General features: G+C 42.3%; 1 protein-coding gene across 19 annotated transcripts; it reads right to left on the bottom strand.

Annotated features, from left to right (window-relative positions):
* LOC126382919 (zonadhesin-like) lies at positions 1–23,884 on the bottom strand. Of its 19 annotated transcripts, XM_050033181.1 has the most exons (35): positions 23,646–23,884; positions 23,407–23,459; positions 23,188–23,256; positions 22,282–22,505; positions 22,110–22,182; positions 19,958–20,355; positions 17,257–17,821; positions 16,927–17,123; positions 16,443–16,832; positions 15,738–16,030; positions 14,518–14,783; positions 12,064–12,132; positions 11,628–11,765; positions 11,281–11,537; positions 11,107–11,191; positions 9,934–10,005; positions 9,599–9,733; positions 9,222–9,478; positions 7,204–7,288; positions 6,945–7,076; positions 6,610–6,744; positions 6,233–6,489; positions 6,022–6,106; positions 5,763–5,894; positions 5,428–5,562; positions 4,975–5,231; positions 4,764–4,848; positions 4,442–4,642; positions 4,180–4,317; positions 3,598–3,854; positions 3,352–3,436; positions 2,125–3,258; positions 1,541–1,749; positions 1,231–1,387; positions 616–1,133 (listed from the first exon to the last, which is right to left on the bottom strand). In XM_050033181.1, exons 1-35 carry the CDS (start codon positions 23,720–23,722, stop codon positions 631–633), a joined length of 7,605 nt encoding a protein of 2,534 aa, XP_049889138.1. In that variant the 5' UTR covers positions 23,723–23,884; the 3' UTR covers positions 616–630. The 19 variants fall into 19 exon arrangements, with proteins under 19 accessions (XP_049889157.1, XP_049889155.1, XP_049889138.1 ...); XM_050033182.1 differs by lacking the exon at positions 12,064–12,132; XM_050033184.1 differs by lacking the exons at positions 5,428–5,562; positions 5,763–5,894; positions 6,022–6,106; positions 6,233–6,489 and having other exon boundaries at positions 4,975–5,298; positions 6,557–6,744.
* Positions 23,885–24,383: the final 499 nt, after the last annotated feature.

Genomic DNA, 24,383 nt, shown 5'->3' with positions numbered 1-24,383 from the left:
CTTCATATTTTCTCCGCCTCGTCTCCACCTCACGAAGATCGCACTGTGTGTGTGTGTGTGTGTGTGTGTGTGTGTAAAATGCGCCCATTCAAACTGCAATTTTTTATCCCACTTTCATTAAAGCATAATAAATGCATTTTATTATATCTGGGTGTCAGTCTGGGCTTTGGCCTTGGAATTGATCTTTTTTAAAAAAAAAAAAAAATTGGAAATAATATTAATGTATGATATTTTTTAAAGCGACCTTATGCAAAGCACATTTTTTCCGCTTATGCAAAGCACATTTTTTGCGCTTAAGGCTGGTTCACATTACACGACTTTTCACCCTGATTTTGCGTTGCGGAGACTATCATAATCTTTTGAGTGTTCACACCTGGCGATGTGTTTCTGTACGTACAAGATAAAGTCTGACTGCTGAAAAAAATATGTCAATATTGCAGCTTTTTTACATGCTCTCTCTGTCTCTCCTTCGCTCTCTGTCTCTCTCATCTACACACAAACATGTGTTAAGTGCCAATGGGGAAATAACATATGACAGAGCATAATTTAGCGCACATCATCTGCCTCACTGCTGTCGTAACACCTCACAGAGAAAATATCAAGGAGCACTGGTTATTTCCCTCAGCGCTTTCACAAATGCCTGTGGGTGGGCAAAAAATATGATGATATTATCCCATGAACAAAATAGTGTGTCTGCTGAAAAGGAGCCAAAGGAAAATGAGATGGAGGCAGTGTGGTGTTAAAAATGCCCCTGATACTCACCATCAGCCTGCGATGCTTCTTGAACTCCACGGTGTGATCGTACACTCTGATCTTAAGCTCCTGTAATCTGTGGTGTTCCTCATTTTCATCACTGTCGTCATCTTGTTTGTCATCATCATCGTCATCGTCATCATCTTCATCTTCATCTCTAACTCTGCGACTGTGGTCTTCTTCACTGCTACTGTCATCATGATGGTGACTATCATCGTCATCATGTGCGGTATTGATGCCCTCGATGTAGACGTGTAGAAGGTTATTTGGCAAGTTGTTGGTTCGGACCAGCACATACGAGTGCTCACCCTCAAAGTCATGCTTCATTTTATCAAAGGTTCTGTACTCTGGGTCTCGTGTGATGATGCACTCACCGAAGCCTGTGGAGCAACACATGTAGAGCAATTAATACATGAGTGAACAAGATGTAACATAGTTTGTATACGTCACAGAGTTAAATGTTTAGAGTTACAGCACCTGTGGACTGGCAGTAGTAATCGCCCTCCTCATTTTGAAGACAGACAGCATTTCCATCGCACTCATCATCGTCATCGCAGTCAATCTCCCCCACGCCATCGTCTTTCTCACATTCACATTTCTGACGACAGTGGTCGGTGTACCACACTTCATTGAACTGACAAAAAAAACAGAGTCATTGTAATAGTAGGACATCAGTGTCCACATGCACCATTTTTGGCAGTAATACTCATCCTTTCAGAAGGTAGACCTGAGCATTTGACACTATTCGAGACTTGTGGTGTCATTGAAGAGTCATTTTACTACTCACATGATGTTTGGTGCCATTCCTGTCCACACATCCACATTGTTGGATGGGCACACAAACCCTCCCTCTCCGTACAAAACCGTCATCACATACACATCCTGGCACACAGCCATCATCATCACTGCAGCGAGGCGGGCCATTCAGGTATGTACAGGTTGGACTACAGGTAGGGATACATGTGGTGTAATGACTGTTCGCTGGGCAGGATGGTGCTAGAGCGACAGAGTGGTAGAGACAGAGTATATACTTAGATCTAAACATAGAGTCTGGTTACTAATATGTAAAGAAGGATGTGCATTTTGGAGAAAGGGAATTGGCTTGGGCAGTATCATGGTGTTATGGTATTCCAGGGTATTTAGAAATCCTGACTGTATGATTTTCATTGCCGCCGAAAATACAGATGCCCCTCTTTCAGTTAAACTCATACTGAGATGCTGTATTGAGGGTGTATGTATTATATGTATGTAGTGCCACACATTGATTCTATCAAATACTGTATACCCTGGTGAAATTTAAGGAGTGTATGAAGGTATGAACAAAATACATACCGCCCAAGTTTGATAAGGAAATAAAAACTTTAAACTTACTTGGTATAGGTGTAGTTGGTGGTTGTGGTCTAGCTGTTGGAGGTTGTGGTCTAGCCGTAGTTGGAGGTTGTGGTCTAGCTGTGGTTGGAGGTTGTGGTCTAGCTGTAGTTGGTGGTTGTGGTTTAATGGTTGTTTGTGGCTGAGTTTCAGTTGGAGGTTGTGGTCTAGCTGTAGTTGGAGGTTGTGGTCTAGCTGTAGTTGGAGGTTGTGGTCTAGCCGTGGTTGGTGGTTGTGATCCAGCTGTAGGTTCTTGACTTTCTGTTGTTTGGGGTTGGGGTCCACCTGAGGTTTGGGGTTCATTAGGTGTAGCTGGTTGCCCTGGTCTTGTTGTCATTTGAGGGTTTTCTGTAATTTCAGGTTCTGGTTGCTCAGAAGTTTCAAGTCCTGGGTGTGCTGTTGTTGGGTGGGGTCCAGCTGGGGTTTTGGGCTCATCAGTAGATGATGTATCTGGCTGCTCTGGTTCTGCTGTTGTTTGGGGTCCATCTGTAATTTCAGGTTCTGGTTGCTCAGAAGTTTCAAGTCCTGGGTGTTCTGTTGTTGGGTGGGGTCCAGCTGGGGTTTGGGGCTCATCAGTAGATAATGTATCTGGTTGCTCTGGTTCTGTTGTTGTTTGGGGTCCATGTGTAATTTCAGGTTCTGGTTGCTCTGAAGTTTCGAGTCCTGGGTATTGTGTTGTTGGGTGGGGTCCAGCTGTGGTTTGTGGCTCATTAGTAGATATAGCTGGTTGCTCTGGTGCTGCTGTTGTTTGGGGTCTAGCTGTAATTTCAGGTTCTGGTTGCTCTGACGTTTCAGCTCCTGGGTGCTCTGTTGCTGGTGGGTGGGGTCCAGATGTGGTTGTTGTTGTTGATGTTATTGGTAGCTGTGGTTTTGTTGTTGGGACATTAGGATTTGAAGTTTTTGGAGTTGTAGTTGTTGCTGGCCTTGAAGGGGTTTGTGTGTCACAATTGGTTGTGGCTGCTGTTGTTGTGGGGGTGGTTGTTGTTGTGGCGGTGGTTGTTGATGGTCGTTGTGGTTTTGATGAAGTTGCTGTTTGTGGTTGTGCAGCAGTTGGGCTGTTGGCTGGAGGACGCTCTGGACCTTCTGTTACAACTGGATTGAAGGTTGATGGGGCAGGTTTTGTTGGTTTGGCCACGTCTGTAATTACAGTTCACAATCCAGTCAGTCGCACTAATTTTCAGTTGTGATGTGTTTGAATTAAATTGAATGTCAATGGGAGGACGGAATTACCTGTACAATGCCCACGGTGAAGTGATACGTCATCAATAGCAACATCAGACTGATCGTTGGAACCTATACGTCCCTCAAATATAATCTAAAAATAAGTGCGCAGGTTAATACTAAAGTATTGTATGTTTTTTATAGCATAGATTCATTGTGTCCAATTGCAGTCATTCTTTGTGGCAGGTAGCAGTACCCTATTAGTGTTTTGCTCTGTTTTGCACATTAGACGGTTTAGGAGAAGAAACCTCTCACCTGGAAAGCTCCAGTTGTTGTGATGTCCACCTGAGCCAGGTGCCACATATTTCCTTGGTCATTTCTCTTCCTCCAAACAGCATTGGCTAAGTTGTTCTGGAGCAGGTAAACATGGAGGCCCATTGTATCTGCTGAGCCGTACATATGGTACCAGAACTGCAGACACTGAGGACCAGAGTCAGAACACTCAGAGCTGATAAGACGAGACGTGTCTCCATATGATGCGCTGTTGGCTTCAATGTAAAGATAGTGACCACCTGGTAAAGGACAGAAGCGTTAGATAAGTTGATGGTATGCACAGCATATAAGAAACTTTTCTTAGATAATGTTTTAAGTTCAAGGCATGTCAAGTTGCAGCTGAAGCTGGTTGCTGAAAGACAAAAAAACCCAGCTTAACCCATGAGCAGCAGCTCTACTGCCATACCCCCTGGATGCTAATGGCAAGATATTTTATCTGGATGAAATACAGGAACAGCCTACCATTCCGTGTTTTTCCCCTTGTTATCAGTGTGACAGTGGCTTTATGTTTTCCCTGTCAGTTCTACACCAGCTTTACTTGGCCTGTGTCAGAAGGCTAATTACCTCCTGTGGTGTGATCTGAAGACGGCCCCGTCATCATAGTGGGAGTGGAGCCACTATGCCTTGTCCAATCAAAAACGTCCGTAAGAAGTTGACTCCACTGACAGAGATCTTGTTCAAAATTACAGTCGAGTTGGCACACTGGAAACAAAAGTCAGACATATATTTAGATCACCAGAAATCACAAAAAAACTGGATGTGGAAAAATTAATTTAAGTTCAAACACTGGGGGTGTACCAGTGCTGCTGTGGAATTAGCACTGTACCTGGGTGCGGTGGTTTTCCATCAGCTGGAGCTACTGTAACATTGCTGTCATTAATGACATTAGTTGTTGCTTCCACTGCGGGAGGTATGGTGACATTTGCTACAGGGGGCAGAGCTGTAACATTGACCAGAGGAGGCTGTGGAGCTGCAGTGGTTGGTACAGGGTCACTTGGAGGATTTGTTGCCACACCACCACTCAGATCTGCAACAATTTAAAATAGGTTAATACCTGCAAATATTTAAACATTATTGGGCTACACAGCCTTCAGATAAGCATAATTTTTAAGGATTAATGGTACTTAATCAGCGTGCATGTTTCTTACCAGAGCATCGACCACGATAAAGCTTTACATCATCTATTGCCACATCGGATTCTTCATTGGAGCCTCTACGCCCCTCAAAGATGATCTGAGTTGGAAAAAAAATCCTTTGTTATTATTTGTAAGATGTCTCTTATAGTTAATATTTTACAGTGATGGCATCATTGGCTGACACTCTTTAAATCTACTGAGTGCCTGGTGGAAGATATCTGACCTGGAAAGCTCCAGTTGTTGTGATGTCCACCTGAGCCAGGTGCCACATATTTCCTTGGTCATTTCTCTTCCTCCAAACAGCATGGGCGAATCTGTTCTGGAGCAGGTAAACATGGAGGCCCATTGTGTCGGCTGAGCCGTACATATGGTACCAGAACTGCAGACACTGAGGACCAGAGTCAGAACACTCAGGGCTGATAAGACGAGACGTGTCTCCGTATGTCACACTGCTGGCCTCGATGTAAAGATAGTGACCATCTAGAAAAGATGAAATGATCAAAGTTTTCAGATACGCTTTCCATGGTGAGACAGATTCTTTCCTTACCTTTATATTATCTGCCATTATTGACCATATTACATAGAGAAAGAGTGTATTACCACCAGTGTGGTCAGCAGAGGGCCCAGTCATCAGGGTGGGGGTGGAACCACTTTGCCATGTCCAGTCANGTATTACCACCAGTGTGGTCAGCAGAGGGCCCAGTCATCAGGGTGGGGGTGGAACCACTTTGCCATGTCCAGTCAAAAGCATCTGTGATCATTTGATCCCAGCTACAAAGGTTGCTGTCGAAGCTACAGTCCATATTGCAGACTATAAGGAAACATTTGCAAAAAATGAACATGAACTAAGTAATGAGGCCCTTATACAACTTCCAAAAATGTAGACAATCTGTAACCTATATTACCATCAGAAGTTGTTCATTCACTACACAAAAATATAAATTTTCAACCTCTCAGCCTTCTGATGCAAAAACAAGAGGCCCATAAAATACAGCTTCCTGAGCACTGTACCTGAGCGTGGTAGTGGTCCGTTAACTGGAGCTGTATCAGGGAGCTGAGCTGTGACATTGACCAGAGGAGGCTGTGGAGCTGCAGTGGTTGGCACAGGGACACTCGGAGGGTTTGTTGCCACACCACTCAGATCTGCAACAGTGTAAGAACGGTTAACACCTGCAAATATTTTAAACATTACCAGGCTACACAGCCTTCAGATAAGCAACATTTTTAATGCTTAGTGGTGTGGTACTTATTCAGTGTGCATGTTTCTTACTAGAGCATCGTCCACGATAAAGCTTTACATCATCTATTGCCACATCGGATTCTTCATTGGAGCCTCTACGCCCCTCAAAGATGATCTGAGTTGGAAAAAAAATCCTTTGTTACTATTTGTAAGATGTCTCTTATAGTTAATATTTTACAGTGATGGCATCATTGGCTGACACTCTTTAAATCTACTGAGTGCCTGGTGGAAGATGTCTGACCTGGAAAGCTCCAGTTGTTGTGATGTCCACCTGAGCCAGGTGCCACATATTTCCTTGGTCATTTCGCTTCCTCCAAACAGCATGGGCGGATCTGTTCTGGAGCAGGTAAACATGGAGGCCCATTGTGTCTGCTGAGCCGTACATATGGTACCAGAACTGCAGACACTGAGGACCAGAGTCAGAACACTCAGGGCTGATAAGACGAGACATGTCTCCGTATGTCACACTGCTGGCCTCGATGTAAAGATAGTGACCATCTAGAAAAGGTGAAATGATCAAAGTTTTCAGATATGCTTTCCATGGTGAGACAGATTCTTTCCTTACCTTTATATTATCTGTCATTATTGACCATATTACATAGAGAAAGAGTGTATTACCACCAGTGTGGTCAGCAGAGGGCCCAGTCATCAGGGTGGGGGTGGAACCACTTTGCCATGTCCAGTCAAAAGCATCTGTGATCATTTGATCCCAGCTACAAAGGTTGCTGTCGAAGCTACAGTCCATATTGCAGACTATAAGGAAACATTTGCAAAAAATGAACATGAACTAAGTAATGAGGCCCTCATACAACTTCCAAAAATGTAGACAATCTGTAACCTATATTACCATCAGAAGTTGTTCATTCACTCAACATAAATGTTAATTTTCAACCACTCAGCCTTCTGATGCAAAAACAAGAGGCCCATAAAATACAGCTTCCTGAGCACTGTACCTGAGCGTGGTAGTGGTCCGTTAACTGGAGCTGTATCAGGGAGCTGAGCTGTGACATTGACCAGAGGAGGCTGTGGAGCTGCAGTGGTTGGCACAGGGACACTCGGAGGGTTTGTTGCCACACCACTCAGATCTGCAACAGTGTAAGAACGGTTAACACCTGCAAATATTTTAAACATTACCAGGCTACACAGCCTTCAGATAAGCAACATTTTTAATGCTTAGTGGTGTGGTACTTATTCAGTGTGCATGTTTCTTACTAGAGCATCGTCCACGATAAAGCTTTACATCATCTATTGCCACATCGGATTCTTCATTGGAGCCTCTACGCCCCTCAAAGATGATCTGAGTTGGGAAAAAAGTCCTGTGTTACTATTTGTAAGATGTCTCTTATAGTTAATATATACACTGAACAAAAATATAAAAGCAACACTTTTGTTTTTGCTCCCATTTTTTCATGAGCTGGACTCAAAGATCTAAAACTTTTTCTACATACACAAAAGACCATTTCCCTAAAATATTGTTCACGAATCAGTCTAAATCTGTGTTAGTGAGCACTTCTCCTTTGCCGAGATAATCCATCCCACCTCACAGGTGTGGCATATCAAGATGCTGATTAGACAGCATGATTATTGCACAGGTGTGCCTTGAGCTGGCCACAATAAAAGGCCACTCTGAAATGTGCAGTTTTGCTTTATTGGGGGGTCTGGGGGGGTCAGAAAACCAGTCAGTATCTGGTGTGACCACCATTTGCCTCACGCAGTGCAATACATCTCCTTTGCATAGAGTTGATCAGGTTGTTGATTGTGGCCTGTGGAATGTTGGTCCACTCCTCTTCAATGGCTGTGTGAAGTTGCAGGATATTGGCAGGAACTGGAACACGCTGTCGTATACGCCGATCCAAAGCATCTCAAACATGCTCAATGGGTGACATGTCCGGTGAGTATGCTGGCCATGCAAGAACTGGGATGTTTTCAGCTTCCAGGAATTGTGTACAGATCCTTGCAACATGGGGCCGTGCATTATCATGCTGCAACATGAGGTGATGGTCGTGGATGAATGGCACAACAATGGGCCTCAAGATTTCGTCACGGTATCTCTGTGCATTCAAAATGCCATCAATAAAATGCACCTGTGTTCGTTGTCCATAACATACGCCTGCCCATACCATAACCCCACCGGTACCATGGGCCACTCGATCCACAACGTTGACATCAGCAAACAGCTCACCCACACAACGCCACACACGCTGTCTGCCATCTGCCCTGAACAGTGAAAACCGGGATTCATCCGTGAAGAGAACACCTCTCCAACATGCCAGACGCCATCGAATGTGAGCATTTGCCCACTCAAGTCGGTTACGACGACAAACTGCAGTCAGGTCAAGACCCCGATGAGGATGACGAGCATGCAGATGAGCTTCCCTGAGACGGTTTCTTACAGTTTGTGCAGAAATTCTTTGGTTATGCAAACCGATTGTTGCAGCAGCTGTCCGGGTGGCTGGTCTCAGACGATCTTCGAGGTGAACATGCTGGATGTGGAGGTCCTGGGCTGGTGTGGTTACACGTGGTCTGCGGTTGTGAGGCCGGTTGGATGTACTGCCAAATTGTCTGAAACGCCTTTGGAGATGGCTTATGGTAGAGAAATGAACATTCAATTCACGGGCAACAGCTCTGGTGGACATTCCTGCAGTCAGCATGCCAATTGCACGCTCCCTCAAAACTTGCGACATCTGTGGCATTGTGCTGTGTGATAAAACTGAACATTTTAGAGTGGCCTTTCATTGTGGCCAGCCTAAGGCACACCTGTGCAATAATCATGCTGTCTAATCAGCATCTTGATATGCCACACCTATGAGGTGGGATGGATTATCTCGGCAAAGGAGAAGTGCTCACTAACACAGATTTAGACAGATTCATGAACAATATTTGAGGGAAATGGTCTTTTGTGTATGTAGAAAAAGTTTTAGATCTTTGAGTCCAGCTCACGAAAAATGGTTTATATTTTTGTTCAGTGTATATATTTTTTTTTTTAAAGATATTTTTTTGGCCATTTTGCCTTTATTGGACAGGGCAGGTAAGCGTGGGGGGGTGGATGACATGCAGCAAGGGGCCACAGGCTGGATTCGAACCCGGGCCGCTGCGGCAACAGCCTTATACATGGGGCGCCTGCTCTACCACTAAGCCACCAACGCCCCATATAGTTAATATTTTACAGTGATGGCATCATTGGCTGACACTCTTTAAATCTACTGAGTGCCTGGTGGAAGATGTCTGACCTGGAAAGCTCCAGTTGTTGTGATGTCCACCTGAGCCAGGTGCCACATATTTCCTTGGTCATTTCGCTTCCTCCAAACAGCATGGGCGGATCTGTTCTGGAGCAGGTAAACATGGAGGCCCATTGTGTCTGCTGAGCCGTACATATGGTACCAGAACTGCAGACACTGAGGACCAGAGTCAGAACACTCAGGGCTGATAAGACGAGACATGTCTCCGTATGTCACACTGCTGGCCTCGATGTAAAGATAGTGACCATCTAGAAAAGGTGAAATGATCAAAGTTTTCAGATATGCTTTCCATGGTGAGACAGATTCTTTCCTTACCTTTATATTATCTGTCATTATTGACCATATTACATAGAGAAAGAGTGTATTACCACCAGTGTGGTCAGCAGAGGGCCCAGTCATCAGGGTGGGGGTGGAACCACTTTGCCATGTCCAGTCAAAAGCATCTGTGATCATTTGATCCCAGCTACAAAGGTTGCTGTCGAAGCTACAGTCCATATTGCAGACTATAAGGAAACATTTGCAAAAAATGAACATGAACTAAGTAATGAGGCCCTCATACAACTTCCAAAAATGTAGACAATCTGTAACCTATATTACCATCAGAAGTTGTTCATTCACTCAACATAAATGTTAATTTTCAACCACTCAGCCTTCTGATGCAAAAACAAGAGGCCCATAAAATATAGCTTCCTGAGCACTGTACCTGAGTGTGAGGGAAGGACTTCCGTAGTTATGGGAGGAAGTTCAGTTCCACCACCCAGGCCAGGGAAGGTACCTGAAGTGAAGTAATTATTGACTTTATTTAAACCCTGAGACATCTGGTGTGGTTATGATTTGAGGTCTTAATTTATTTGCACCATTAAAGCCGTTTCACACCAAGCATGGATAATGGACCGAAAAAATCACAAGGAAATTTATAAAAGCAAAGATTCTGTGGGTTCTTATGAATGTGGAACATTAGTGTGGGAAAAGATATATTTGGATGAACCTCGATTTTGCCGGATTTCCGCCTGCGTAAATATATACCAAAACAATTATTTGTTCCAACTGATGTCATACCTCAGGACATTGCCAGCTTGCTGCCAAAATGGGGAATGTCTTATCAATTTGTTTTTTACAAACTCTGACGACTACCTCAACAATCAAATAACGGACAGTATATGGCTTGAGATTGTCCAGCAGCTGCTAACGCTATGTTAGCAGAATGGGGCTAGCCACAACAGCTAGCGTTAGAATCAAACTTGGAGTCTGATTGCTTTAGGTAGGTGGCACAGTGGTGCAGTGGTTAGCATTGTTGCCTCACAGCAAGAGGGTTCCTGTTTCAAACTCAGGGTGGGGTTCTGTGTCAGCTGGGTTTTCTCCGGGCACTCCAGCTTCCTCTCACAGTCCAAAGACATGCAGGTTAATTGGTAACTCTAATTTGCCCGTAGGTGTGAATGTGCTCATGAATGGTTATTGTCTCTGTGTCAGCCTTGTGAGAGTCTGGTGACCTGTCCAGGGTGTAACCTTCCTCTCACCCAGCGTGATGAGCTCCAGCTCCCCGCGACCCCCAACAGGATAAGCAGAAAATGGATGAATTACTTATGTATTTTGTAGTTAATGTTAGCCTCATAGACTTTCTCTGTCTAAGTAGGTTTCTGTTTTGTAGAGTGGACACTGAGTGTGCTTCATTCACTAAACCTGTGGATCATGAATCACGGATAATTCGCACCAGACCCGTAATCCTGTACTGCATTTTCGCATTGCACTAGTGAGAAACGGCTTTTACAATGAAAGTTATTCCACAAATTAAATTGTTTCATCCATCAAAGTTATGATACCGTGGCCTACATCTTTATTCAAATATATTCTCCTTTTAATTAGAGGTGAACATCACCTGAGCATGCCCCAAAGTGGATGGAAATGTCATCAATGGCCACATCTGATTGATCAGTAGAGCCTCGAATTCCCTCCACTATGATCTGAAAGAGGATGGAAAATATTATTTCACTATATAGAATACGATGAATATGTCGGCCCATTTATTGTCTGTTTATAGTGTCGTACTTACTTGGAATGGACCAGACACTCTGATGTCAGCATTTCCCAGATGCCATTCTGGTCCCTGGTTGTTCCTCATGGACCAGAGTTTGGTAGCTTTTTTGTCTTTGAGCAGGTAGATATTGAGGGCCATGGCAGTGGCTGAACCATACATATGGTACCAGAAGTTCAGGCAGAGTGGGCCATTATAATGGCAATTTGAGCTCCACAGACGAGCTGAATCTCCGTGGGTTACACTGTTTCCCTCAATATACATGTAGTAGCCAGCTAGAGAAATGTTGAAAACAGCACGATAAACATGAAGAATGAAATACAGATGCAGCAGATGTGATAGTGTGACCTGAATTCAGATTTTACCTCCAGTGGTGTGGTCTTGGTTTGGGCCAGTTAAGCTTGTTGGGGTGGGTCCTGAGTGTCTTGTCCAATCAAAACTATCCTGTACTAGCTGCTCCCACCCACATAAATTTCTTTCAAAGTCGCAGTTTATGGGGCAGACTGTGAAAAATCACATAAACACAGTGGAAATCATAAGCATTATGAGCTAATTATACATAAGAATATTAGAGTATGAGATATATGAATGAATCAACCACAAAAATATTATTTCATCCAATCTTTACATAATAATATCACGGTCATTCAGATATATTCAAGACAGTTATACAGTTATATATTAAACATCTCTCCAGGTTTTTGAGACAGTTATGAATAAATTATTAATCATAAATTGGATTATGCTACTGATAGTCCAACCCAGCACCAAATAATCCTTCCCAACCGTGAATGCTCTTACAAGGCTGATCAGGTGTTGGAGAGGTAGGAGCTGGAGATGTTGGAAGAGTTGCAGTTGTTGGGGGGTCAGCTGAAATGGGGACAACAGAACGAAAAGCCAAACAAACGAAGAAACAAAAAAAAAAAAAAAAAAAGGGAAATGAGTTCACACGCTTAAACTTTCTGGTGCCCTAGCAGATCATTTGCATGAGGCAACCCCCTCCATATCTGAATCACCTAGTTTCTCCAACGTTGCTTATTTCATTGACAAAGAAACATAAAACCATTGACTCAGGCATGGCTCTAGGCTGTTGCCTAGATGGCTTATGCAGTGGGCCGGCCCTGTGTCATAATCCAAACAATGAAAAACAGAAGGAGAAAGATTTAAAGTTATGGGAAAAGAAAATCAATAAGTAAGAAATATAGGACATGTAAAAGAATAACTTCATCTAATCTTTTGTGCTAATAAATCACCATATTCCATTTTGTCAAAAAATGTTATCAGTTTAGTTATAACCAGATACCATTACACATACATCAGGGCTCCAGAGGTTTGTCGCACATATCTGTCAGATGCGCCTAAACAATTTTATTGGTGGCACTGGTGCACCTGCCTGACATTTATGACACTGATGCAGGTAATGTAGAACCAAAGTTCACAAGCATGAGCTGTAGGCCTGCTCCATTAGCAACAGGTCCAATGGTTAGAAAAACAAGCAGATTGACGTGCGAATCAGGGTGCTTTCACACCTACCGTTTGGTTCAGTTCAGTGGAACTCAAGTCTGTTTGCCCCCTGAGTGTGGTTCGTTTTTCCCACATGGAAATTCTGACCAATCAAGAGCAGCTTTCTGGTGCAAGGCATTTGATCTGGTCCACTTGCCGTGAGGCAATTATGTGACTTTGTAACAAAATTAGTCCCTGATTCGGACCAAACCAAGCAAACTCTACATCTGAAAGCACTGTCAGTCATGTTATGGCGAGTGCAAATAAAACGGTGGAGCTGGAAGACACCTGTGGGTTCTCAGTTGGTCACTTATGACAGCACTGGAGAGACAGTTGTGTTTAGGATGGTCTGACGGTGTTGCCCTACCTTTGTAGGGTATGTGATGGAAACACATCGAACATGCTAACACACACTGAAAGGCATCACCTAGATGTGTTGATTACCAGGACGAGGAACAATAATCCAAAGCCCAACTCCTTATTCCTGCTGCATTCAAGCAGCCTTTAGATGCAAAAGCAAATGTTGTATCTTGATTTTATGATCTATTGTTTTACAATTGATGATTGATTTTATAATGTCATGATTTTATGACCTTTTATGACTTATTTCATCCTATGATTTTTTTTGTTTTGTTTTTATGATTTTAAGATTTATGGTTTTGCTATGATTACTGGGTTGTGATTGTGTATTTGGCAGAGAAAGACTGTGGTGAGTTTTATTTGAACTATAGTGTCTCAACTGGGTGGTAGTTGATTCTGGCATAGCTGTGAGCGGTACCCAGCACAGACAATACCTACAGTGAGGTTAACGCTAGAGAAGACTTTCGGTTAATCAATGTCTTTTGGTAACTCTGTGCCCGGTGGAAATTATAGACCCTGGTTGTTAATGACGTCTGAAGGCCTAAAAGGTGATGAAAGAAGAAATGGTATATGGGATTTCAAATAATAGAATCTCAAATCACCACCACTTTTAAATGAAAATTATATATGTATACTTATATATATATATATATATATATATATATATATATATATACTTATACTGCTTTTACTGTAAAGCACTTGGTGCTGCATATGAGAGATGCTATATGAATAAACTTTATTATTACTGTTATTGCTATTAAAAGCAGAACTGGATAAACGGCTACTGAAGCAACTGGCACTTTGACAGATAGCCAAGGTGCAACTAATTGTAACACTCCTAAATGCAGAAGTTTTATTTTTTATTGTTCTGTTTATTCAGTATTTTCAATTTCATATCATGAGACTTAGTTTAATGGCATATTGTGACTTGTTGCTGTTTGGGAAAGAGTTTGTTGTGTTCGTACAGGGAAATACAGAACTGTTTAAATTTTCCTTATTTTTCATAATGAAAATAGTTTAACAAAGTTGCCAGTGGGCAAAATGCTCCCTCAGTCCCCAGCAAGAGGGTTTTGTCTGTCTTAGACACAAAATGAATAAAAATGGATCCCCATGAATTTGTTTTTTTCCCACTGTACCAAAATCGCACTGAACCGTAACTCCTAAACAGGGGTATGAACTGAACCGTGTGTACCCTAGTTAAGAAGTTATCAGTGTGTATGGGAGCTGACAAAAAAGGTTATGCTTAAAATATATTATTGCGGCGCCAAAAGGTGCAGTGAAAATGTCAGGTGCACCAGTGCAACCAATGTAAAAAGGAGCCCTGTACATATCCTCTCACAGAGTACCCACACCATCATCATTATCCTCATGTCTGACTCAAACACTCACCACAGGCTGTGTCCATCTGCCAGTGGGGAAGCTCCACTCCTGCAACACTGCATGCTGCTGCATAGGACTTGAGAGATTCGCACAGGGTGTGACGGTCACCATTTGTGGCGCAGTAGTCGTACACACAACTATTGAGGTAGATGCTTGGGTGAATGGATTCATGGCAGGGCTTGAAGGCATCCCCTAAAATGGTGTAGCACTCATTGTAGGCCTCATTCTCCTGGTCATAGTCACAGAGTCTGGGATCATTTGGATGGGAAACACACCTGGGGGAGAAAGTTTAGAAAAGGAAAAGGAGATCAAGACATTGGGATTTATCGTTCCATTTGAAATAAGACACAAAAAAAAAAGAAGTTTATTAATGTGTCATACTGTGTGTATTAATTCTTGAACAGCTTGTTGCTTGATTGTGAGATTGTGTGCATGATAATGGATTATTACTTTGGTTATTAAAGTACAAACAACTACCTCTATGAATAACCCATTCCAAATAGCCTATATCTGTGTGTGGACACCGTAATGGTTTGAGCTATCACCAGTATGCTAGTCTCTACATACAGACTCTACATTCAGTGAATGTAGCAAACCCCGGAGATCTTGCCTCCGGAAGAAGAGCGTAAGTCAGATGCCGAATACAGCCGATGGGTTCCGAGAATGCCAGTATGCTAACATTCTCAAAATGGGCCTCATTAACAACCAGTTTGTATGCACAAATCTGTGTTCATGACTGTTTTACACACAAACCTGAGATTCATCAATATGTTCTGACCTGAATTAGACTGCGAATAAATTTATAACTGCCTCGGATCATGTATATGCACAAATGCACAAATGTTGAAGGCCTTCCAGTCTTAGAAAATGTGAACACACACCTTTATTTTGTGTGCAAATTAAACACATTTCACATTTATTAGTGAATGAGACCCAATGACAATATTGACATGCTGATAGTTAGTAGATACAATGTTTTTCATGCTCACTGTCTTAGTAAGGTGTGTTAGCATGCTACCATTTGCTAAGTAGCTCTAAACACAAAGTACACCTGAGGCTGATGGGAATGTAATTAGCGACAATGCTGCTAGTATGGCTAAAAAACCCTTTTCTTTTCACCTGCTGTTGAATTTGTATGTTTTTTCCTTTGGAATTATTAGAATGTCATAACACTCATTATATTTGTATTTAAATTTTTGCTATTTTTGCTTTATAGTAGAATAGCTTACTCATCATCGCCTGGCACCCTCCAGCTGTCACCAAACTCAAATGGCCCAGTAGCATTTTGGCCTTCTGGTGCTACGAAGTCATCATCCTGACGATCAGAGTAGGTGCCGCACAGTCCGCACAGTTCATACTTGTAGCGTTCATCCACCTGCAGGAACAGTCTGTTCTGTGTGTCTATCGTAATTCTGAGCCCAAATGTTGTCTCCATGACAATATAATTCTTCTTCAGGTCGACCCAAACTGAGCCGTATGTACCATTGGTGAAATAGGGGAGTAGGACAGGTCTGTTTTTCACCTGAAGAGAGGACAAGTGAGAATTTAGTTTATTTAGAGTGTCTTTTTTGTGTATAAGTGCAATCAAATAACAACCAACTAGCTGTTCAGGGCAAATACACACATATAGGTCAGCAATTAGTTTTCTGTATTCTCGTAAGCGCTATGTTGCAAACAAGTTACTCCCCATGGTGACTGGTTAAAGAGTAATAAATGGCCCCTATAAACATGGGTGTGCTGATACTAAGGGCATTAGCCTCAGTCATTAATAAATTACAAGAGATAATACAGAACAGTGACACTCCAAATCCAGTAAATAGGCCACTCACAGGTCATGAGACATGTTTGCACAACTTCCTCTGATACAGTCGCATGTTATAAAAGTGTTGGCATTGTTTGAAACATAGAGAATTAGAAGAAGTTTTCATGCTTACATAGACCTCTCCGCTCTGATTCAGAGTGAGGTACAGATCCTCAACCTTAAGGGTCACAGCTTCCAGCTTGGAGCGGGTGAAGTTTTGAATGGGAGGATGCATGTTGTGTCCGATCACAGTGAACTGGACTGAGCTTTGACCTCCACACGTGGTAGTCAGCGTGTAACTGCAGCCACCTTGGAAATCATAAGCCATGCCATCAAAGGTGATGTAGTGTGGATCACCGTACACGCTGCAGGTGGCAGGTTTGAAAGGGAAGCAGCCTTTGACCCCATCCTTGACCTTACAAACCTCATGGTTTGCGCATTGCATTCTGGTGCACTGCACTTCATTGTTACCCATGCACTGGCACTGCTGCACACACTCTCCCTCGGAGAATGTTGCTCCTTTCTGGAGACAAAGAGGAGGTGTGTGAATAAATTATAGTGTTGTGGAGGTGAATAGGTGAATATGAAATTTTTCCCTGTTCATCGACCTCACTTACCTCATAGTGTTTTCCACTGTACCAGCACCCACAGTCCTCTGCGGGGACACACTTTCCCCCACTAAGTTTGAAGCCAGAGTCACACTCGCATCTTTCGTCACAGCCTCCACAGGAACCGACTATATCCAGAACGGAGCATACATCGGGACAGCCATCAGCACACGAGTTATAGTGGCTGTTCTCACCACACTGAAGGGCTGAGAGGGGAAGAAAGACGAGAGGACATGAACTCAACTGTTATTGTACTATTACAGTCATTAGTTGTCTCCGTTTCCCTTATTTTGATATCAGGGTAGAGAAATGAAAACAGGAAGCAATAAAGCAACATACGGCAGAATGTAGAGTTCCTCCATACGGGTACTGCGACTCCAGCCTCCTGGCAGATATCGGCGTAGACCTGTAATGTCTCACATAGCGCCGCTGGGTCACCATGAGCAGTGCACATGTCAACCACACAGCCCCTGAAGTAGCTCTCCGCCCCCAGAACGGCTAGGCAGCCAGCGAAGGGCCCAGTGCTAGAGAGGAGGCCTCCACAGTACAGCTCACTGGCATACTCAGCTTCCTCCTGTGGGTCACACTGATGGGGTACTAGAATGGTTTCACAGGAGGAGGTGTTTTCCTCCGTTTGCCAGCTCTTGGCCAAAGCTGTAGCATCTTGGGCATTTGTTCCATCAGGCTTTCTGAAGTCATCTCTTCTGAGGTGGTTAAAGTTCCCACACAAGCCACAGACTTTATCAGAGTAGGTGGACGGCAGTTTGACATGGACAGCACCAGCGTTGTCAAATGAGACAGACAGACCGAAGCTGGTTTCCAGTTCAACAGCAGCAGGGTTGCTCTTGATGTTGATTGTGCCACTGCTGAGGCTCAGTGGAAGCTTCCTCCAGACCCCATTAACCTGAGGAACAGAAAAAGTTTTAGACCTCTTACCAGCTGCCATCAATATGGACTCACTGTATCTGACTGTTTCCATAAAAAGCACCTTTCTGGAGATAGATATATCTTTGGGAATTGATAAGGCAGATAAGTCCAGGACATTACGCCACTAAACTCTGCACTTTGTGATTAACTGAGTTTATCAGTAGAATGGTTTGCAGATATGGGAACTGCTTGATCCAGTAAATTACTTTGCTCAATACATAGTGCAGCATCATGGCACAGTGCCACAAAAATGAATTTGAACAGACAGTACTTCAGTAATTATGGCTCTTGAGGAGATGGAAACCTTCTCCTTTAGCCAGAAAAAAAGAAAAATACTGTAATGCAGCCTTTAAAACCAAGAAAAGGACAAGACTTATGGTATTATGATATCTAAAATCTAAGATATCTGGTCTCTTATCACAGTATCAATATAATATCAGTATCTTGTCTAGCCGTGTTTCCATTAAACTCTCTTTTCAGTGAACTTTTGAAATGTTACAAAAATAAAATGTGAATTAGACGTGTTTCTATCAACTGGTCTGGAGTAAATAAACAGCCCTGTTTCCACCGAGCAGTACAGTACAGTACGGTACAGTTGGTACGCCTTTTTTCTGTTTCCACTGTGCAAAGTTGTGGATGGTACCAATGGAAACGTTCCGTACTGTTCCCATTTTTGGTCCCCCCTCTGTTGGGGTACCTAGCACACAGATCTGATACTAAAAGGTGGCGCTGTGAACACTGCAGTTGTGGCTGGTTTTGAGGCTCATGTAATCACTGTTCATACTGTGGAGAGTTTTATTAGTAGACTGTAGCTATTAAATGAAAGGATGTTTTGCTGCCTCTCACAGCAGCTGGAGTCTGAGAAAAAATGATTTAATTCACTGGACTGACTGCCGGTAACTTTTAAGGTGGAACATTAACTTGAATCCGACCTGAATCCATCAGCACACCTTAAATTTCAATATGACAATTTTTACCATTACTTTAGTTTCTATATGACATACACTTTTAGTTGAGTGGATCTTCAAGGGTCTATATATATTAATTTCGACCTGGTTATGTGAATGGCATATATTCAACTCCTCACTCGGAGAAAAAAAAGCATCGCAGAACGTTGTTCCTGTGGGCTCCGGCAAAACTAAGCCCCTGAGCTTGCCTGAGAAGGTTTAAATGCACAAATAGTCAAATATCTCATAGCGAGACTCTCACTGCAGCCTGTTTTACCTTGTTCTGTGGATGATAAACAAGGTGCAGACTTCCTTCTGTGTCACCAGTAATGAGGAAATGCAGTGGGGTCTAGGTACCCCGTTTGAAGGGTTACTTGTGGTTTCAAAGGTACCATACCGAAAGTGTTTGCTGGAAATGGGGCTAACTAGGCTGCACAAAGCATAGTCTCATCAGAAGTTGGGGGTATGGGCTTTGCTCTACGCTTGGCTATAATCCACCAGTAAACACAGAAGAAGTAGTAGAGGTTTCAAACCGGAAACAAAACAAGTCACCTTGGCCGGTTGAGAAAAGGAGAGTAGTCTTCAGTAATTTGTTTCAGTTCGACACGTTTCAATTGCTCTTGATATCAGCTAGTATTGGCCATGGTTCATGCTGTCTGGAGACGAAGACAAATTAATGCAGTGATTCTAATGCACAGGACGATGCCGACAGCAGAGACAGCTGATTGGTCATGTGAGTTAAATGCCGGTTACTTAGGAACTTACTTGGCAAAAGTGTTTCGTCCGCTCTTTTAAACAAAGGCAAAAACCACCTCATGCAAGTGTATCAACGTTTTGTGCAGTTGAGAAAGTTTTAGCAAATTTTTCCGTTTCCATAAAGCTTCTCTGATGTGGTACTTTTCAAGTGCGCATAAATATACATTTTAGAAACATAGTTGAGGAACCAACTATGTTAGAGAAACCATACACATAGAGAAACCAATAGTTTTGGTTTGGATTTTTTTTCTTCAATAAAGGTAAGGGAAAACTAGTTTCTCTTTGTAAAGCAGTGTGACATTTTAGCTTTTGGGTAGAACTGTTCATTTTGGCAGATGATACAGACATCAGCAATGTGTCACAGTATGTATGCCTTCCTAAATTTCTGTCCCCTTTTAAAAGTGACTCACCACAACTCGGTGTGTCTGCCTTCTCAGCAGGGACACTCTGAATTTCCCCACATTCACAACGACCTGCTGAACAGTCGGCAGAGATGAGTTCCAGTTCTGCTCATTGACCACTTCCACACTGAACATGGGCAGGGCCTCGGAGGGTGAGCAGGTCTTAGCCAGCGTGTAGGTGCAGGGGGCCATGAAGCGGAACAGCACTCCATCAAAAGTGCTGCAGTCTGTGTGACTGTGGATCGTGCACGTCCCAGAGGTGGAAATCCCTCTGGAGCTTCCTGTTTGAGGACCACAGATTTGGCCCTCAGGGCACTGAGAGGGAGAGCAGGAGAGCTGGCCGCTGGAACAGAGGCAACGGGTGGACTCATCTGTCCATAACTCTGTGTTAGATTCACACTGGGGTCCTGTGGGGGATTCAGCCAAGTAAACAATCACTTTATATTCACAACACCATCTGGCGAGGAATAACTGATTAGTAACATAAATTAATTATTATGTTCAGTGTTAGGACTATAAGGACTCTTCTTAGAGGGTAACTTCAGTATTTTCAACATGGACCCTGTTTACCCATGTTTTTGTGTCTAAGTGATTAATAGGAACAACAGTTTTTGAAACTGGTCCAGTATAAAGCGACTGGGCTGCAGCTGGCGAAACAGGCTGCAATGTAACCACGGGGGCAATTATGTACGTCTACTAAAAGTTCTTGTTTTTTGCCACTGACAGGCTCAGACTGTTATTATAAGTGTCTGACAACATTATACAAAGGATCCCTACAGAGATAGACCCTTTTGTTGAAGTGTAAGATCCGTTTTGTTCAACCAGAAACAGGCCCAAAATCACCATCATCAAACCCTTCACACTCCATTTAAATAACAGTAATTTTAGCATGTGTAGAGCTAGCATATTTTCACATCTTACTGGGTGGATTAAGGATTTATTTCACCCAGGCGAGAACTGGTGATGAACCAAGACAGTTTTGGTGAGTTTTATTTTGTTCCTGTTGACTTCACGATGATAAAATTACTGTTTATTTTAGGGCTCTCAAAGTTAATACATTTATAATGAGTTAATGCAATTTCTTTTTAACACCACAAATTTTTTAACGCACATACTTTCTATAATTATGACCCTCAGCCCACCCTGTAGTTTGGAAAATCAGGATGCGATGTAGCAGTAACGTTATGGATGGCAAGCAGAAACAAACCTCCGTGAGCAGAAATGGATAAAGAAAGGCATCTTTTGAATGGCATGTTCAGCTTCAAAGCCCTGCCAGATTGTTCTCTCAAGGAACCAGACTTACTTGCATTTCCTGTTGATGTGAATTCACAGGGTGTTTAGTTAACCTTTACAAGTGTTAAGTTGGACACTGTTTTGTGTTAGTATTACTAAATAATGCTACATTAAGGTCAATATTTCCATCTGTTGTTGCTTGTTGGGCTCGAGTTTGCTGTGGTATGCTTTTAGCATATTTTTTGAGCATGCAGTACCTTTAAGGTTATTCTGGAAGAATATTCTGGACTTTATTTGTCATTGTTTTGGATTGTTACAATGATAATACCTACATTTGCATAAATTATTTAAATGAGTCTGGTATGACTGACAGAATTGGGGCTGATTCTGATTAAACAAAAAGGATCTTACTCTATAACAAAAGGTTTATCTCTGTAGGGATCCTTTTCATAATGTCTTCAGACTCTTCTAATAACAATCTGAGCCTGTCAGTGGCGAAAACAAGCACTTTTAGTGGATGTAAATTGATGGTACACAATTGCCCCAACTCATTACATTGTAGCCTGTTTTGCCGGCTGCAGCCCTGTCGCTCCATGCTGGACCAGTTACAGACCAAAACTGTTGTTCCCATTAGTCAGACACAAAAACATGGAAAAATAGGGTCCAGGTTAAAAAAAAATACTCAAGTTACACTTTAAGTATCTTAGTTATCCAGCCTTTTGTTCATGTAAGTGATACTTCACCATTAATCAAAAGAATGAAAAACATTCTTATTACCTCACTAAAATTGCAAATGTTTTTTTTTTTTTACAACTTCAAGCTTTAGATGGGTTTGTGAAAGAGTTTTTACTGTAATCTGACAGGTGTTATGACTGTAATAATATATGTGTTGCATGAACGTTGTCATCAAGAGTAAAAGCATATTTACCACATTGGCCTCTCCTCACACCCATCAGGTTAAATGCGAACTGTCCGCTTGTGGATACTGCTTCGACTACAACCTGATATAAAAGCAGATTATATATTTTAATATGCACAATAATGTATTTTAATTACCCAACACAGTTTAATTATGCGTATGGGATTACATGCCATCTTACCTGAGTGCCTGGTTCAATGACGTTCAAGGGGACAAACACCTGTCTCCATGAATCCCTCGGGAGGGCAGTAAGAGTCCAGATTTCTTTCAGACCAGCGCTGCTTCTCAGCAGAACTCGAAGTTCTGACCCATCAGTTACAACTGGCGATATGTACCAAAACTCAAGACAGGCTTCGCCCTCCAGTCCCAGAGGGCCACTCTCTAAAATAGTCGCTACGAAATCCTCTGGAGGTGAAAAGGACAAGAAGATGTCGTACACTAGATGACACATAATCCATCAAATAGAAAGGGACCAAGCTCATTTTTTGCAACACTTTACAAAAATTCAGTGTCAGTGACCACTCACACACTTTCTTTTTAAATCACACAGTATAAATGGTGAAATGTATTTTTATCTACGCAGGTTATGAATGAGCTTTTATGTCATATCATAATTTTAATTACATCAGAAATAGCAAACCGTTCCCTCATCTTTGTTATTGTAGTAACACAAGAAGTACATCTGTTGTGGTGCAATTATCGTTAAATGCAAAATAGCAGTTTGGAGTGTTTTGTGCTAAATTTGAACCTTAAGTGCAGGCCCTCTACTTTGATCGTCCCCTGGGAGAACGTCAGGCTATAAAAGATTATTAGCGTGCTTCAGATCAATTAGTGATATGTGGCATCGGGCACAGACTCGCTCACAGCGTGCCTGTAAATTAAAACAGAACTGTGGACTGATGTCCCAAATCCCCTTTCGAAAGGGTGGGGCTAAATGAAAGGTTACTACGGTGAAGTTGTCTCTAGGTGTCAGAAAGAACTCTCACTGAACTGTAACCTGATTCAAAAACATATTTGGCTTTCATTTCATTATTAGATTTAATTAATGAGAGGCGTTGCTGTGCTGTTGTGCAGTAATCGTCTGTACCTGATTTCCATTGGGTCCAATCACAAATAAAATTGTTCTGTCTGTCGTAGAAACACTGTGAAACATAATCTATAAAAGAAAAGAAAGAAAGGGGTTAAATATAGTTCTGTACATTATGCATGCATCTCTCTCTGTTTAGGGTTTATTTAAACCCTTGTTTTGTGGCAAATTTGTCAGTATTGAGTTTTGACAAGTCTTGGTACTTGTAGAACTTCATACCTGCATTTGGACTCCAGTCTGGTAAAGTAACCAGTGAAAAGTCTACTTCAGCCCTGAAATATGAAACAACAATCACAGATTCTTTTAATTTTTCGCCATAAATTAAACAAATCTTAAACACAAATCAAAATCCCATTCACTTTCCACTTCATGACATTGATAAACCCAGTATAACAATATTTCAAATAACACATCAGCTAAAATTTGACATTCAAAAGCTGGATTATTTTAACACTCACCTGCACTGAGTCCCTGTCTGAGTTAGAAGCAGTAGAGTCACTGTGACCAACAAATCTGTGCGGATGCCTCCAAGCATGGCTGATCCCTTAACGGCAGCCTCCCAGCTGCTCTCCCGTTGCTAATACTCTCTCCCTCTTTGATGACTTGAAGAATGAATGATGAGCAGTAACTGTTGTGGAGCCTCTCTGTGGAAACGCAGCTTATGTGACCCTTTAACTGCCAGCACAGAGGCGTGGGCTCGCTTGTGTTGTTCTCAGAACGGAGCTATTTAAGCATTTATATCCACCGCCTACCCCCCCTACCTGACCAGGTAACCTCGGCAGTGGGTGGAGAGAGGGGAGTGGTGGACAGGAAGATATGAAAGGAGTTAGACTGAGTGGGTGGTGTGAAAATTTTCTGAAAGTGATGACATGGGTACAGTTACAGCAAACAGTGATAGGGAAGGTCGGGGTTTAGTGTTTAGCCAGGTCATAAAAAGTACTTAGACCAAGCTGAATAACTGATACAGATGCTTGAAAAAATTAATGACTTATTAAAGTGATGTAAGACATAGATTTCTGACTAAGCAATTAAATGAACTTCTCACTATGATGTAAAACATGGCAATGGCCAATAATGACTGATAGTAATGACAATGAGTAAACTGACTTGTCAGTTTTTTAGTTTTAATGGAGGAAAAGTCAAATGGTAAAAACAAAGTCTGCAACTAAACATCGTACAAAACGATTTGAAGACAG

Source organism: Epinephelus moara, chromosome 21 (assembly GCF_006386435.1).
Source record: "Epinephelus moara isolate mb chromosome 21, YSFRI_EMoa_1.0, whole genome shotgun sequence".
NCBI classification, from domain to species: domain Eukaryota; kingdom Metazoa; phylum Chordata; class Actinopteri; order Perciformes; family Serranidae; genus Epinephelus; species Epinephelus moara.
The sequence above is the reverse complement of the archived record's forward strand: the minus strand, read 5'-3'. Positions and strand labels throughout refer to the sequence as shown.